General features: G+C 50.7%; 1 protein-coding gene across 4 annotated transcripts in view; it reads right to left on the reverse strand.

The window, feature by feature from the left end:
- Positions 1 to 17684, reverse strand: part of PLA2G4E (phospholipase A2 group IVE) — a 43713-nt gene that overhangs the window by 15595 nt on the left and 10434 nt on the right. For all 4 annotated transcript variants that reach the window (XM_057721826.1, XM_057721828.1, XM_057721827.1 and 1 more), the window contains exons 3-13: positions 15887 to 16023; positions 12557 to 12688; positions 11472 to 11512; positions 9556 to 9598; positions 8979 to 9042; positions 7869 to 8029; positions 7686 to 7772; positions 7313 to 7350; positions 5315 to 5450; positions 3893 to 4029; positions 1338 to 1560 (exon numbers count right to left, since the gene is read on the reverse strand). In XM_057721826.1, coding sequence (XP_057577809.1) covers positions 1338 to 1560; positions 3893 to 4029; positions 5315 to 5450; positions 7313 to 7350; positions 7686 to 7772; positions 7869 to 8029; positions 8979 to 9042; positions 9556 to 9598; positions 11472 to 11512; positions 12557 to 12688; positions 15887 to 16023 — 1199 coding nt within the window. The remainder of the gene's footprint in view (positions 1 to 1337; positions 1561 to 3892; positions 4030 to 5314; positions 5451 to 7312; positions 7351 to 7685; positions 7773 to 7868; positions 8030 to 8978; positions 9043 to 9555; positions 9599 to 11471; positions 11513 to 12556; positions 12689 to 15886; positions 16024 to 17684) is intronic.

Genomic DNA, 17684 nt, shown 5'->3' on the forward strand with positions numbered 1-17684 from the left:
AGAAATATTAACTACCATTTATTGACGAAATTCCCATTCAAGGAATGGCACAGAGCAGAGCCAGAATTCAAACCCTGTCCTGCCTGAATCCAAAAGCCAACACCCTCAGCCTCTGCCCGCCCTGCTCCATCATGGGGACAGAGTAGACAGTGGGTTATCAAAAGGGGCAGGGACGCATCAAAAGCTGTGAGTGCCCAAGTCTGAACCCCCACTGCCTAGCACAGTTCCTTTAATTTTGTTGAACGAATGAATGAGGGAATGAATGAGTGTTGAAGATGAGGTTTGGGCCATCCTTTGTTGCTCAGATTGTCTGTGTTTTCTGGGAGAGGAGATCTACTAGAAAATAATTTGCTGTCCCTCTTCCTTCTGGTAAATTCTGATTTGAATTCAGACACCTTTGGGAGTGGGGTAGATAGTCATAGGCCTGGATAGAAATTAGATGGGAAGCTCTGCTTTGGGGTCAAGCAACAGCCAAAGTTGGTTCCTCCCTGGGGCCTGTGCAGTCAGAAGGGTCCAGATGTTAGCTGAGCTTACCCTGATGTCTGGGACCACAGCATCCCATGGGGATCCCACTGCCCCACCACGGTCCCCGTGGCTCTCACAGCAGCTGGGTCCCAACACAGGCTGGCTCTCTTCTTGGGCACACGCTGCCCAGATCATTGGATATCAGAGCTGGAAGGAACCCCACTGGGCCCATCCTCTGTGTGGTGGCCATGGGAAGGGGCCCAGCAGACCTCCAACTACAGGAGTATAATTGGCTAAGGGCCCCAGCTGCCCTGCTCCGAAATCCATGCCTGGGTTTGTGCTAAGGCCACACTTCCCACTGGGCAGGGGTCCTGAGGCAGGCCCGTTTGGTGGTGGTGGTGGTGGGGGGGCTGTGGTGTCAGACTCCTCTGACAGCCAACTTGGCTGGAGGACTCTCCAAGGGCCTTGCTGACCTTTCAGACTGCACAGTGGGCTAGGATGCTTCCACCTGGACTTTCTTTCCTCCCTCCTCCACTTGGGGTCAGACTTGCACCTCCCAGGTGTCTGACGGCTCCCTCCTCATTTTCTCTCACAGGTTCTCAGCGGGCAGGCTGCCTCTCTCCAGGGTTGCACCTAAGCCAGCCCCAGCGTGAGGGTCTCAGTCCTACTCTGAAGGGACTCGAGAAGACAGTCCCACCATCTGCCTCCATTACACGTTCTGATGCCTCATGCTTCTTACGGCCCAAAGATGCATCTGCAGGTCTAACCTAACTCCCTCCTGCTGTGGCATACCTCCTGATGCCCTGATGAAGGCAGAGGGCTGGGAATCAGCCCGGGGGAAGGTTGGGCCTCGAGGGAAGCTGAGCACCTACCTCGTCCCCCAGACAGGCCTCGACCAGCAGCCCCCAGAAGTCTGTGAAGGTGACCTTGTAGCCTTCCTGCTTGCGCTGCTGGAGCTCCTCCTTGAATTTAAGGAGCTGGTCTGGGAACAGGGCAGGCATCTTGTCCTTGACCACATGCCTCCTTGCCTCGAGGATGGCAGGCTCCAGGTTTTTGGAGGACCAGTCAGGGTCACGGTACAAGGTAGCCATGGTCCTGGAGAGAGACAGGCGTGGCTGAGAGAGCTGAGCCAGCTCTGATGTGATAGACCCTGGACCCTGGCAGGAAGGGAGGTGGGCGGGTCATGGGAAACCCTCACCTGCCAGGAGAGGAGCCTGGAGGAAAGCAGGTGAGGCCTGGTGGGGGAGGGGAGAACATTCTTACTCAAAGTCACAGTTGCTGCCACATCTGGACTGCCTGCAGTGTGCCAGGTAGAGTACATTGCTTAACAGTGAGGATTCTGGATGCAGATCCTCTTGGGTAAGACTCTGCCCCTCGCCAACTGTGTGATCTGGGCAAGTCCTAACTGTTCCTCACCTCAGTTTCCCCATCTGTGGACTGGGGAGAAGGATAACTGTACGCACCTCACAGCGTTATCGTGAAGATGACATGGGTTAAGATAAAGTGGTTAGGACAGTACCTGGCACGGAATAAGTGCTGGGCCACGGGGTGGTGGCGCCAACATCTGACTCCAGGCTTGGCTGATTCCAAATCCTGGACTCTCCCCACTCTGCACATTAAATCCCATAATTGTGGTGCCAGCTAAAGACATATTTCCCCTTCTCCTTAACTTCTGTGTGGGCAGTGGGGAGGAGTAAAACAAAGATGGAAATCCCCTCACCCTGGGTCTTTGCCTCTGTCTGCCTTCGCTTGGCCCAGACCCAGCTTTTCTCAGTCTAGGTCAGGACAGCAGCCAGGAATCCCCTCCCCACAGTGGACCTGGCCTACAGCTGCACCACTGTCCGAGCAGTGGCCTCTTCCTTCAGGAGATTTCTTTGACAGAAAGTACCCTGCTCTCCATAAAGTTCATGCTGTTACTTTCGTACTTTTAAAAAGCTTTCAAAGACATTACAAATGATTGATTTTGATTCTATAAACGTCCTTCCCAGTGCTTTCCCAGGCCAAGAGACACCCCCGCCCCCCACCCCAGCTGGGCCCGAGTCCTCCCAGTTTCCTGCCTGGTCCAGAGGTAGGCCAGGAGGATGCAGGTGGCCCTCTACCCTGATGCAAGCAGGTTTATCTCCTTAACCTGCGTCCCATGAGCAGTGGTTTATCAGTGAGATTAAGACTATGCTCCCTGAAAAAAAAAAAAAAGAGTGTGGGCCCTGGACTGAGGCAGACTGGGTTGATATCTCAGCTCTGCCGCTCATTAGCTGAGTGGCCCTGGGCAAATTCCTTTCTTTCTCCAGCTGTAAACTGAGGACGACAACATCTTCCTCACAGTCTTTTGTGACGAAGAAATGAGCCCATTGGAAGCAGTCACCCCAGTGCTCGGTGCAGAGGCAGTGCCGGTAATTGTCTGAGTCTCTTCTGTCCCATCTGGGCTGTAGCCTCAGGGCTTCTGGTGCAACAAGAACCCTTGGTTGTCCTCAAAGGAGTTCGCATCCACCCACTCAAATGAAAATTACCCAGAGCCCCTCCAGGATGAGGGGCCCAGCCGCGGACCTCCGAGGCCCACGAGCTCCGCACAGAGTAAAATGCAGCCCTGGCTGAGAGGCTGTGGCTGGTCACCAGGCCCAGGTCCCCCGAGACCAGAGCTGCATTATGACTTTGGTGGGCCCCTCCCACCATACAAATATTAAAAATTATCTTTTATGACTGTTGTATAAAGACACATATAGTAATATTATTTATGCAAGCATTTTCTCCAACCTAGAAGTTCTTTTTTTTTTCTGATCTTAGAAGAAATTAAAACATTTTTGTGGGCCCCCCCACGGGCGTCGTGCATCCGAGGTGCCGTGGCTCCTGTGGAGAAGCCAGCCTCGCACTGGCCTCACCTGTGGGGCAGCTGAGGGCTCACTCTCCCTGCTCTCCAGCAAGAGGGAGGAGGGGGGAGCCCGAGGACACCTGCAGGGCAGAGGGCGTGCACAGGGGTGGGGTGGGCTGGAATGTGGCAGCCAGAGCACCCACCCCAGGAGACTTGGCACGGTCTGAGAGAGGGCAGCTGCATCTCCCCAGCAGGATGGGTTGGTGGCAGCAATGGTTTCCTCCTAGCTGGCCTCCATGCGTCTGGGTCCCTGCCATAGTAATGGAGTAATGGCCAACACCTGTCCCTGGTGTACCCAGTGCTAGGAGCGCATCTCACAACAACCCCATGAGGTCCGTACTATCGCTGTCCCCACTTCACAGATATAGAAAACGAGACTCAGAGAAGTTAAGCTGCGTGCCCAAGGTCACACAGCTGTGAGTGGTAGAGCTGCCCAGGTGTCGTGAGTCCCTCTAACTTGGGGCGGATGAGCTTCACTAGAGACCAGCCCCCGCCCCCCCTCCGCCAGCCCGTTGGCTGCTTGCTCTGGGCTTTACAAGACAGTGGCCTCCGGCTCCTTACCAGGTGGCCCCCGACAGGCCAGTGACGTAGCTGGTGCAGTTCAGGATGTTCAGCTTCTGCAGCCCCAGCAGGTGGCCGTACATGGAGGTCATGGATCTTGTCCCACCCCCAGTGGCCATGATGGCTATCAGCGGGACCTGGGGGCACACAGAGGCAGAAGGTTGGGGCAGTGCTGGGTGGGAGGAGACTTGGAGTGACAGGAGCTTCGGAAGCGCAGTGGAGGAGGAAGCAGGGAGTGGGGACTGAGTGACCTGAAAACTGCCTTTCACAGAGAGTCAAGCCACCTGGTCGGTCTAGAACTGGACCTTAGCTCCAAACCCAATGGTCGGTGACAGGCTTGGTAAATGAGAAAGCTGTGGCTGGAAGAGTTCTGAGCACTGTCAATCTAGCCCTTGGTTAACAGATGATGAACTGGGGTCCAGAGGGCTGGCTGGCTTGCTTGAGAATCCAGCTGGTGTGTGAGTCTCTAATGGCTGCAAATTGACATCTGCTGTGGAGGGATTTGATGTCCGGGCACAGGCTCAGGCCTGGCACATGATACGTGGTTCATATAGGCCGTATGTGTAAAAGCAGGCGTAAATGGATTTTTGACGTGGGAAGGAGCAGGGTTGTTATCCCCGGGTTTACACAGATGTAAGATGCCCTTGGTACGTTTCCCGATAGATGGGAGAGGGAGGCGTGGGGTCTTTACCAAGACTCACTCTGTTTTCACCTGAGTGGGGAGGGTAAGACCTACTGTTGGCTGAAGCCCCATCACAGCCCTCCTCCGGGATGAGGTCTCTGTCTACGCCTGCGGTTGGCCTTAGAAGGGGGGCTCTCAAGGGCTGACATGCTGCTCAGGGGAGTGTGGGCCTCAGCCCACACCAGGGAGGTGACAGAGGGCTCTGGCAAAGGTACCATTATCTGCCCTGTGTGCAGAAGCTGGCCCTGTTTGTGGAAGCTGCTTCTCTCCAGTTCCCCACTGCTGTTCTGGGGGGGTGTGTGTGTGTGTGTTTCTGCATGCATACACACATCTGGGGGAAGGGAGAATTGAAGAAGGAAAGGCCTAGGGCCTTTTGAGTGGAGGTGTGTGGAATGTAGGAGGTGGTAGTGCTTCAGGTGTTTCCCTGGCTGGGGAAAGCAGGCCACGTTGCCCCATGTAGGTGAGACATCACTCATCGTCTCAGGATCTATTAGTACACGGCGGGGAGCAGCTGGGACTCCTTCCTCTCTCTCTACTCTGCCCTTCCTGCGCCTTGTGAACACACAACTGAATCACAACCAGCACAGCCCTCACCTGGGCACCGGAACCTCAGCAGGAAGGGCCACCTGGAAAGGCAGTGCCGAGGCCGTCCTGGGGCAAGGGAGGGATTGCAGGCGGCAGCTGGAAGGCACAGTGCTGGAAGGACAAGCTTGGCTTGGAGTGGACCTCTGCTTACCTACCTCGTCTGCCTGCAGGTCCTCCTCCAGCTGCAAAACCTGCTTCAGCGCCTTGGCCACCACCACCCTCCGCTTCTGCAGGAACTCCAGCTCTGCCTGACACAGGCTGAAGCCCAGCCGCACGTCCAGTGCCTGGGAGCTGTGGGGACAGAGGACCTTTGCTGAGCAGGCCTGTATTCTCCACCTCCATGGAGAAGACATGGCTTTAGCGTCCGTTGGACCTAGGCTCGAAGCCTGGTTCTGCCAGGGATCACCTCTGTGACTTTGGGCCTCTGCTTTCTCATCTGTAAAATGGGGCTAGTTGTGCTTAACTCCCAGCACTGTCTTCAGCACTTAATGAGATAACAAATATAAAGCCCCCACAGACTTGGCCAATGTACCGTAAGCAGGTACTTAACACATTTAGGGACTCACTGACCCTCTGCCCCCTCAACAAGATTTGGGAAGTCCTGAAAGGCTACCCCCAGGCATCTTCTGGAGCCCAAGGCCAGACATGGGTGACAAGGGGCCCCGAGATCCTTTTGGCCAATCCCGCTGAATAAGGCTCTACAGTAAGGGCTCTTCTGAACTGGAAAAACAAGGCTCTGTTCTCATGGAGCTCATGTTCCTTGGTTAGCTCTTCCTGCTCCCAGAGTAAGACGCATCCTGTGTGACAAAAACTCTTCACATCCCTGACCTCACCCTGTCACCCCCACGGGTCTGCAGGGGGGGTGGGGCAGAGCAGCATACCCAGCACTTGCCCTCTTTTTATCACTCCCTTGACCTGAGCAAGTCTAGGCTTCTGGCCTGGCATCCAAGCCCCCACCCGATCTGTCCAACCTCACCTCCTGCGACTTCCTGGAAGGGTCTGTCGGCTCTCAGAGCCCAGCAGCAGTCTGAGTTCTGAGCCTCCTCCCTTTGCCCACCAACATCTGTTGCATCCTCTGAGGCCCTGCTCCTCAGTGACTCCAGGCGAATGGACCTTGACAATTTCCAACCTGAGTCTTAGTGACCTGAGTAACTAACAAGGTCAAATCTCCTTGAAGGCAGAGCCTGAGAGTTCTCCCATTATGTTTCCTCCATGTCTAGTAGAGGCCTGCAGACACAGCTGTGAGGAAAGCTTGCCTTGGCCTCAACAAGGAATGAGTAATAAAACAGCAAGAATAATAACATTAGTTGGGTATTTCCTGAGTTTCCCACTTCTCAGATCACTGATTTCTTCACATGTGTTATCTCACTGGATCCTCAAAACAACCCAACGATAGACAGTACTCTTGCAATCGCTCTAATTTACAGATGAGAAAAACTGAGGCTTAGAGAGGCTTAATAACTTGACCAAGGACAAATAGCTATCAAATTGTAAATGGAAACTGCAGTCACTTGATCTTCGACAAGGGTGCCAAGAAAAGTCAAAGGGTAAAGAACTGTCTTTTCACCAAATGATGCTGTGACAACTGGATATCCACATGCAAAAGAATGCAGTTGGACCCCGATTTCACACTGTATATACAAATTAACTCAAAATCGATCATAGACCCAAATATGAAAGCTAAAACTATAAAACTCTTAAAACATGGAAGTAAATCTTCATGACCTTGGATTAGGCAATGTTGTTTTAAGTATGACACCAGAAGCACAAGTGACAAAGGAAAAAATATATATACACTAAACTTCACCAAAATTGAAAACGTCTCTGCTTCAGAGAACACCATTAACAATGTGAAGACAGCTTCCAGAATAGGAAAAAGTATTTGGAAATCATATATCTGACAAGGGGCTTGTATCTAGAATATACAAAGAATACTTACAAGTTAACAATAAAAGGCAAATCACCCATTTTAAAAATGGGCAAAGGACTTGGATAGAGATTTCTCCAAAGAATATACACAAATGGCCCATAAGCCTGTGAAAAGACACTCAGCATCCCTAGCCATCAGGGAAATGCAAATCAAAACCACAAGATACCACTTTACATCCCTGAAGATAAATAAGTCAGAGGGACAGCGAAAGAGGGCACTTTACCAGGGTGTAGCCTTCATGTGTAATTCACAGTTCTCGTTCTGGGAAGTGAAAGATGAAAAGTTTGTCAGGGGTGACGGTCCAGAGCCGAGTGGCCCCAACCAAAGAAGCGAAGACCCACCACACTGTGCCCCCCGACTTGCGCGCGTACAGGTTCTCTCCTGGACCTGACCCTCCCCACCATCCTGGACTCGGCCTCCACACACGGCAGCTCAGCAGTCTCCGGCCCCACGAGACTCCTCCACCCTCTACCCTGCCTGAGAGACGCCCCACGAGTCATCCTCCCCCACGGGCCCCCCAGACTCTCCCCATCTCCCTGCCACAGGCAATCCAGGCTTAGCTGTTTCGGGGCCCCTTCCCAGAGCCAGGCGCTCACCACAGGCAGGGTCACCGCCTGGCTGTCTGGGAGGCAGCTGAGGGGCCGGCACACAGGGCTGTTCTGGCGCGCACAGCAGCAGAAGAGCTGGAAGGATGGGCGGTTCTGTGAGGGGGAGGGGCTCCTCCCGCAGCCCCCCACCCCGTCCCAGGCCCCTACACCCCCACTGCCGGAGCTTCCTACCTTACAGCTCCACCGGCTCTTGGGTGCCTCCATGTGGACCTGGGGCAGGAAGTACTTGGGGTAGTGGAAGCAGGCAGGGTTTGTGTGGCAGGGCTGCAGGCAGGGTGCGAGGCGCTGGGTGTGCTCGAAGGACTCCGTCACTGTCACCAGGAGGCCCTTCACTGCAGGAGAGGGCAAGAGGGCTGAGACCCCCAGGAAGCCTCTCACTCCCCACCCCAACTCAGGCCAGGAAAAGACCTAGCCGAAGGCACCCAGGACAGGGGCTTAGAATTACTGGAGGCACAGATTAAACTGCCCCAGAGAGTCTCATTCTGAAGGGCCAGCAGGGCCGAGGAACCTGCATTTTAACAAGGGGTGTGTGTGTGTGTGTGTGTGTGTGTGTGTGTGTGTGTGTGGTCTGAGATGCTGAATTCTCTGGACTAGTCCTCCCAGATTCTGCTCCTCCACGAGGTGCCCCGAAGTTACCCTCCCACTGCACTGAAAGCAGGCCCTCCCCTTACTGCCAGTCTGGGGGCAAAGCCTCTTCCTCCGCCCTCCCTCACCCACGCCTGTGGGGCCGTACCACTCTCCTCTCCCCAGACAGGGCTGGAAGCCTTACATGGGGGGGATGTGGTAGAGTGGTGAGCTGGAGAGTCTCGTATTTGTGGATCTCTTAGGTCCCTGTCAGCTATAAAATTCTAGGACTCCAGGAACTGTAATCTGACTAGAGGAAGGGGTGCAGCGTGAGCGGCCCTGGGTGCTGCCGACAGCACTAGATCAGCACGCGGCAGCCCTGGTCCGGCAGGGATGCACCGCACATCCACGCGGACAGATGGGCAGTGCCGTGCCGCCAATCCCTGGCCTGGGCGCTCATCCGGCTGGCAAGCTCTGGGGGTCGTGTGAGAACCTGGAAGAGCAGCCCCCTGGGGCAGCGAGGAGGACCGGGGTTTACGACCCCTGAGGGTAAGGTGGTCCCAGGTGATCCCAAGGAGGCTCGGCCAAACCTTTGGTTCCCTGACTGCGCCCATGCGCCCAGGGCAGCCGTGGAGCAGCAGACCCGGGTGTTGACAGGACTGGCAGGTGGCAGTGCCCTCCCCACCCCCCAGCAGCAGAAGCTGTCAAAGGGCTCACTCTTCCTCTTCTTCTTCTGTCTCCTGGACTCTGCATGAACCTCCAGACAGGACATTTGTCGAGACTGAAACAAAGGACGGGGAGGTCATCTTGAGTACAAGTCGCCTGGGATGCTCTATCAGGCTACAAACTCCCAAAGACTGATTTTGCAGGGAGACGTCCTGAATCCTGAGGCTTTAGATGCATCTAATTGAAATGGCTGTACCAACAGCCTAATTATGGAAATCTTTTAAATCCAGAACGCGTGCTTATAGAGATTGGAATTAGGGGGAAATGGGATGAGACTGACTCGAGGAGGAGGCTGCAGCCTCGTGGGTGCTTTTATTGGGGAGGTTCCTGAGGTTGTCGTGGGAGATGGGATGCCAGGGTGATGGGATGATGACCCAGATATTTTGGAGCCCAGCTTCTGCCCCCACCACTGCCCATGCTCCCTTTATCTGGCTTCAGTTAGTCTGACTCCTAGCAGCTCTGGGACAAGGGCCCAAGCTGGGCCTGGTTTTCCCTCCCACAGTTCTGTTCCCAAGAGCAGCAGCCACAGGTGGCCTCTGGAGCTGCAGGAGCGTAGAAGAACAATTACCACCAGCACGCCATTGGTGATGAGGCTCTCAGGTGGAGAGGGGCTGAAAAACAAGACGAAAACTCCAGTCAGTCATATCTTTCTTTTTTTAAAAACTTATTTTTATTGACGTATAGTTGGTTTACAACATTGTGTTAATTTCTACCGTACAGCAAAGTGATTCAGTTAAACATATATACTTTTTTTTCATATCCTTTTCCATTATGGTTTATCACAGGATATTGAATATAGTTCCCTGTGCTAATCAGTAGAACTTTGTTGTTTATCCATCCTATGTACAATAGTTTGCATCTGCTAATCCCAAACTCCCAATCCCCTATGCCCTCTTCCCCTTGACAACCAGAGGTCTATTCTCTAAGTCGTATCATTCTTGACTGATTTCTCACAAAGGTGACAAAGAGCCTGCATAGAGTTGGTTAGGAGATAACAGAGCCTTCTTAGTCCTTGCGAAAAATATTGGCTTAAGAAACCTTAGATCTGTAGATTGTCAAGGAGAAAACCGGCACACATTTAAATTAAAATGTCCAGGAAAAAAAAGATTTATAGGTTAGAGGGAGTAGAAGAATTTCTTTCTTTCTTTTTTCTTACTTAAAGGATAACTGTTCTTTATGTCCAAGCAGATGCAACTGCATGGAGTTATGAGGAAAAACAGGTTGTAAGGAAAGGCCGGAGCTCACCCCCTCGAGCAGATATAAACAGTCTGGTAGCAAAACAGACTCATCCTCTCTTCTGTGCTTTAATTTGTACATTTAACAAATAGTTCTAAGCCAGCCAAAGAGGGGCCTGGTGAATATGAAATGTCCTTGTGTTACAAAGCTGAGAAAGCCTCCAAGGTTACAATTCCCCCAGGGGAGTCCACAGCCTCCCTTGTCAAAATTAAGCCCAAGATGACTGTGTCTCCAGATCAACTCATTACCAATTTTGATACATTTCATTCTGTAAGCTACTTTCTAATTCACCCAAGGAATGTTTTCCCTAAAAGTTCTGTCAAACCAAAAACTGAAGGAGAGAGTCCAGATTTTCTTTAATGTAAAACAAAGTTGATTTTAATTTGTCACTTTAAATTTAAGTTCACTTTAATGAGGCATTTCAAATAGTTCTAAGAGCCCCTGTGCAGAGGATTCTTTGGGTGGAATTTGACAAGCCCTCTTGTTCTAGTTCCTGCCTCTCATTGTCCCCCTGTCCCTGGGCTGATCATAAGTGCAGGAGACTTAGTCCTGCCAGGACTAAGAAGCTGGCTGCCCAATCACAAGGCACACTGCTGCCCCGGGCAGGCTTGTCCCCTCCGGGCAGGGGCCCTACTCCCCTCCCTCACTGCCCCTTCCCTTCCTTCCTCTCTCTTCGTCCTCTTCTTCCCACACCCCAGCTCTGTGACCCAATTTCACTAGAGCCCATAGCATAGTCATACCTCCAGGACCCTGGATCTTTTTCTTAATTGGAAATGATGAGAAATAACCCCACATCTTGGCCCTGAGCCTCCCCTTGAGTTGGTTCCAGAGTTGGCTGCAGAGGGGCACGGCCTGCTTCAGGCCAGGGTTTGGGGGAGTGTGTTCTAACAGTTCTGGGTCCAGGAGGAGATGCTTTGGTCCTGACCTCTTTCTCACCGTGGCCTCAAGAAGGCCCCATCCCCATGGTGGCCGGAAGTCTTCCCAGAGGCGACTCTCAGAAATGCCAAGGAACTGAAGCAGATGATTTAACCAGAGCACTAGATCTTTAAAGCAATACTGACATCAGCAGACCTGGATGAGAAGGGGTGGGGCCCAGGCACCTACAGTATTTAGAAGCTCCCAAGTGATTTCAATGCACAGTGAAGAGCGTCAGGGGTGGGAGCGGAAGAGGGGGAAACCGCAGAAAGGAGGACCTGGCTGTGCAATGCCTGTGCCTGGAAACTGCTTTGGGGTCAGGGTCCCACTCACCTCTCCTCCAGCAGGAACTCCACCTCCAGCTCCTCCATGCCCTGCAGTGGGAGGAAGAGACTGCAGTTGTGAGCTGTGTCTACACCTCTCGGCAGCCAGGATCCTGTGTCACCCCAGGAGACCCTGTGGACCTGCCCCTGTCCTTCCCATGTGGCTGTCCTGCTATCTTGGAATGGGGGCAGCTGCTCCTGGCTCTTTTTGTCCCCTCTGCCGCCTCTGTCTCCAAGTCTTTGATATCAGGAACATCGCTGACCACAGTAGGGGGTGGGGGGTGGGGTGGTGAGGGTGTGGAGTTGAACCCCAGCCCCAGCAGCTAAATCCCTCTGCCCCAGAACATTTTCCTTTTATCTTCTCCCTCCAGCTTCCATTGCTCTCCCGCCTCCCCAAGGGGCTCAGTGCCTGGGGCAAGGGAAAGCTGAGATATTGCCCCCAGCAAGCTCAACTCTGAAGGCTGGGAGCCCTTTCCTTCATCTACTGCTTTGCACCTCTTGCTGTGTAACTTCAATAAGTCATGACCGCATTGGACCTTAATTTCCCCACGGAGTATAAGCCAGGCTAGCGCAAGGACGCTTGTCCCCTGAGGGGTCTCCAGTGCCTGGAACAGTGCCTGGCCCACAGGACATTCAAATACATGTTGAATGAATTGGTAACATCCTGGGCCTTTTCAGCTCTGACTTTCTCTGATTTGCAGATTTGCCCTCCTTTACCCTTATCTGTCCTCTGTCCCTGGGACCATCCCAGCAGAGGACTCTGAGGCAAGAAAGGGAACCAATACTTACTCTGTCTCCATTTTGTACTGTGAACAGTGCTAGATGCTTTAATTATGTATTCCCGTTTAAGCCTCCCAGTGACCCTGTGTGGTAGGTATTATCACTATCGTATAGACAAGGAAACAGAACTCAGAGGAATTAACTTCCACAGGGTCGCACAGCTATTGATAGTAAGCCAAAGAGCTGGGATTTGAGTAACAGTGCTGTCTTCTCCTGACCTGGCTACAGAGGGAGGATCCCACAGAACAGCACCATAGGAATAACCAGCTGCCCCTCGTGAAGCAGGAGGCTGAGGGCTGGGGCACCTGCACCCACCTCTGTGTTGAGTGGGAACTTCACGTGGGTTTTCTCTCGGAAGCGGAGCTTGGTGAGGTCATAGAGAATTGTCAAGAGATGGTCATCTGGTGTCACTGTGTCTTCATCACAGACGCTCAGCTCTAGCACGTTCTAGGGGAAAAGGGAGGGTACGAGTCTGGTTACCAAGGTTGCATCAACCCATTCTCAGGACAAGGGGCCTACCCTCAGTCCCCGTGAGGAGGTGGGTCTGAGGGATGGGGACCAGCACAGCTCGGTTGTGAAGGACATTTGCAGGGACATGAATTAAGAGAGGAAAGTGTCTGTTTCCTTCTTTGCAACTCTCTGAAGCCTTCCTGCCCTTCTTCTCTGATTCTCCTTCTGGGGAATTTTGCTCTTTTGCAAGCTTGGCAGGGGCCTGTGAAGTGTGAGGAATTTTATTTCACCTGGGGGAAGGATGGAAGGGCACAGCAAGCAAGACCCTGTCAAGACATAGAATGTATCCAACACTGGGACCCAGGAGCTGAAGACAGTTTCTTTGGCACTAGAAAACCCAATTCAGGGAAGCTAACATCTTCACACTCCAGGGGAGTGATGTGGCAAAGATTACAGAGGCTATGACTGGGTTGGGGTAACGTATTGGAACTCCATCCTTTGGCTCATCAGTCCTTGAAGAGGTCTCATGGATGGTCCTGAAGCAGCTACTCTGTCATCTGGCTGAACTCTAAGGTCAACAATTTTAGGTGAATTGGATTAGCCCCAAGGCCTCTTTTCCCAAGGATCCTGGGAGATGTAGGTTGGGGCTGGGTTTGCCTCTTTGGTCCCTACCTAATGGGCATGAGGTAGTTCTGGGGGTTCCCAACTGAATGAGATCTGTTGACTTTGTAACGACTAGAAACCAGGTGTGTCCCAGAACCAAGCCAGCAGCCCCATAGATCTTCAGACAAAAGAAACACAAATAGCACATACTGAAATCCCCTTTTCTCACTAAAAACCGTATATATGATAGAAAAGATATTTTTAAAACAATAAATATAAAGCCCTTCTTGAAAACAAAAAGGATATGTCATTAACTAGAAATGGAGAAACATCCCTAAAATATGAAAGGAGCTAGGTGGATGGAGCTGTCAACCCTCAAATGCCTCAAAACTGGGTCTGATGCCTCCATGATGAGGCCAAGTTTGTCTTAAGGGCACCCTGCTGAAGCTGTCACAACTCAGGATGTTCAAGAAAGGATTCTCCTTCGGGAGATGTGAACTCAACTGAGAGTCACCATATACCTGAAGAAGACCAATACCATGAAACAGCAACTGAACAAATGAAAGAACACACACCCAAGGAATTAGAAATAATAAAGCCATCCAAAAAGGATTTAAGATAGAGAAAGCCCTCTGGCTGGAATTAGACTGGCCTCAGTCCTAGTGAGTAGAATGTCTCTTCTCCGTATTCTTCTGCTTGGAATATGTTCTGGAAGATACTGGAAATATACTCTATTTGGGGGCAGGAGACATCCAGTTCCAGTGACAATTAGGTAGAAGGACAAGAGAGACAGGAAAGAGGGTAGAAGGATAAGTATGCCCAGAGGCACAAGCATGAGACAGGCAGAAGGAAGGAGTGGGTGAGTAGGGAGACAGGTCGATAGGAGGATAAGAAGTCGGTAGAAAGAAAGACAAATAGTCATTATACTACAAAGTTACAGTAATCAAAACAGTATGGTACTGGCACAAAAACAGAAATATAGATCAATGGAACAGGATAGAAAGTCCAGAGATAAACCCTATGGCCACCTAATCTATGACAAAAGAGGCAAGAATATACAATGGAGAAAAGATAGTCTCTTCAATAAGTGGTGCTGGGAAAACTGGACAGCTACATGAAAGAGAATGAAGCTAGAACATTCTTTAACACCATACAAAAGAAAATAAACTCAAAATGGATTAAAAACCTAAATGTAAGGCTGGACATTATAAAACTCATAGAAGAAAATACAGGCAGAACACTCTCTGACATAAATCGTAGCAAGATCTTTTTTGATCCAGCCTAAAGAAAATAAAACAAAAATAAACAAATGGGACCTAATTAAACTTAAATGCTTTTGCACAGTAAACCATAAACAAAAGGAAAAAACCCTCAGAATGGGAGAAAATATTTACAAATAAAGCAACTGACGAGGGATTAATCTCCAAAATATACAAATAAAGCAACTGACAAGGGATTAATCTCCAAAATATACAAAAACACATGCAGCTCAATAAACAAACAAACAAACAAACAAACAAACAACTAACAACCCGATCAAAACTGGGCAGAAGATCTAAATAGACATTTCTCCAAAGACATACAGATGGCCAAAAAGCACATGAAAAGATGCTCAACATTGCTAATTATTAGAGAAATGCAAATCAAAAGTACAGTGAGGTATCACACCCGTCAGAATGGCCATCATCAAGAAGTCTATAGACAATAAATGCTGGAGAAAGTGTGGCGAAAAGGGAACCCTCCTACACTGCTTGTGGGAATGTGAATTGGTATAGCCACTATGGAGAACCGTATGGAGGTTCCTTAAAAAACAAAAAATAGAGATACCATATGACCCAGCAATCCCACTCCTGGGTATATATCTGCAGAATACCATAGTTCAAAAGGATGCACGCACCCCAGTGTTCATTGCAGCACTATTTATGATAACCAGGACATGGAAACAACCTAAATGTCCATCGAGAGAGGAACAGATAAAGAAGATATGGTGCATATATACAATGGAATATTACTCAGCCATAAAAAGGAATGAAATAGTGCCATTTGCAGGGACATAGAGACTGTCATACAGAGTGAAGTCAGGCAGAAAGAGAAAAACAAATGTATAATATCGCTTATATGTGAAATCTAGAAAAATAGTAGAGATGAACTTATTTGCAAATAAGTTCTTCTTGCAGAAATAGAGTCACAGATGGAGAGAACAAACTTATGGTTACTAAATGGGGAAGAGGGGGTGGGATGAACTGGGAGATTGGGATTGACATACATACACTGCTATATATAAAATAGATAACTAATGAGAACCTACTGTACAGCACAGGGAACTCTACTCAATGCTCTGTGGTGACCTAAATGAAAAGTAAATCTAAAAAAGAGGGGATATATGTATATGCATAACTGATTCACTTTGCTGTACAGCAGAAACTACCACAACAACTATAAGCAACTATACTCCAATAAAAACTAATAAAAAAAAGAAAAGAAAAAACAAATAGTCGTAAGAAGGGCACATAAGCAAAGAGAAGGACAAGCAGGCACGGAGGGGCATAGACCTGCAAGCAGGGCAGGCAGGTGCCGTCCCCCACATCTCACCTTCACTTGGCTCTGGATCTGGAAGTTGAAGGTTTCATTCCACTCTGGGTTTCGGCAGTTGGAGATGGTCCTAGTCCTCAGCCTCTTATAAGAGGCGGTGGGCAGCCAGAGGCTCACAAAGCAGTCTGTCTGGCTCACTGTCGGAGGAAGACAAAGGTGGGAGGGGGGGGTGAGGAGCCAACCAGGTCCAGAGAGGAGAGTGTGTGGAGGCAGAAGCCAGAGCGAGGCCTCCTCTCAGCTTCAGGTTTCCCCCCGACTCATGGCTCTGCCTCTTCAGAGACCTTTGTCCCACAACCCTGAGAAGGTCATGGACTGCAGGCTAGAGGTTTCACAGAGGGGACCCAGGTCCCACTGACGGTTCTTATGGACACAGGTGGCATCTGGCTCTTCTCAGGAGCACCCTGGCTCTGACCTGTTTGTTTGGGACAAGGTACAGCTGCGCAGTTTTCCCTCTGCCAGGGGAAGATTGGAGAACTCGCCTCCAAGGGTCCAGTGTATCTCTTGCCTTAGCCCAGGGCACCAGGGGAACCAAAGTAGGGCTCAGCTCTTCCTCTGGGCTGCGGAGAAGCAAGGATTAGGAGGGACACTAGCTGCTGGGAGTCAGCCCAGAGGGCCTCAGTAGGAAAGGGCTTGAGTGGAACAAGCGATTCAGCAGGATCCAGGGGCAGGGACCACCATCCGCACGGGACGGAATGCCTCAGGTGCACCCAGACGGGCTCTTCGTATCTATATTGGTCTCCCCACCTGGGGTGTGTGACCCAAGAAACCCTCACCTCTAAGACCACATACTTTATTTCTCATTTGAAAGAACAACCCAAGTATGGTGATGCTGTATGTGCTCTGGAGAAAGACAAAGTCTGTGACCCCAACAGGCCCTCCTAAAGTGAAAGAAGGCCTCCTGGGTCTTCTGTTTGGAGCAGCGGAAGGCATAGGGTGAAAAATGGCAGCCCGGCCCAGCTCCCTCCCTCCATTCTACCTGGGAGGAGGGAGGAAGAGGTGCCACGATTGCCCTTGTCACTCTTCTGGAAATCTGCCGGGGTAATTCCCAATACAGAGAGAGTGGGAAAAGTCAATACGGTGTCCAGTGTAAGAGAGATGGTAAAACTGGGCAAGGTTTGGAGTTCTGCACGGATAGGACTCATCCAAACTAGGTCCTAATTATAGTTAATAATGTCCTGTGAGAATGGAACCAGAGGTGACCCCTCAGATGGACTTAGTTCTATATCGTCCACTATACGGAGAACTTTATCAGACTGAATAACCATGGTTTGCATCACAAGCATTCCTAGCTTCTGATTTCATCCCCGCTGTCTGGCTAATCTGTGAGGGCTCACTATTCAATGAATGGGGATCCATGGCCTTCCTCTCATTGAATATAGTTGAGATGACACTGTCCTTTAGATGTCATAATCATCATTAATCCAAACACAAAGAATGACCAAAACCCAACAGAATCAAAAGTAAATGATGACAGAACTTCCTAGGTGGTGCAGTGGTTAAGAATCCGCCTGCCAATGCAGGGGACACAGGTTCGATCCCTGCCCCAGGAAGATACCACATGCCATGGAGAAACTAAGCCTGTGCACCACAACTATTGAGCCGTGTGCTGCAACTATTGAAGCACACACACCTAGAGCCTGTGCTCTGCAACAAGAGAAGCCACTACTATGAGGAGCCCACGCACCACAATGAAGAGTAGCCCCTGCTTTAGCAACTAGAGAAAGCCCGTGTGCAGCAACGAAGACCCAACGCAGCCAGTAAATAATAAACTTCTAAGAAAAAGTGATGACAGCATCCC

Source organism: Hippopotamus amphibius, chromosome 2, assembly GCF_030028045.1.
Source record: "Hippopotamus amphibius kiboko isolate mHipAmp2 chromosome 2, mHipAmp2.hap2, whole genome shotgun sequence".
Lineage (NCBI taxonomy): Eukaryota > Metazoa > Chordata > Mammalia > Artiodactyla > Hippopotamidae > Hippopotamus > Hippopotamus amphibius.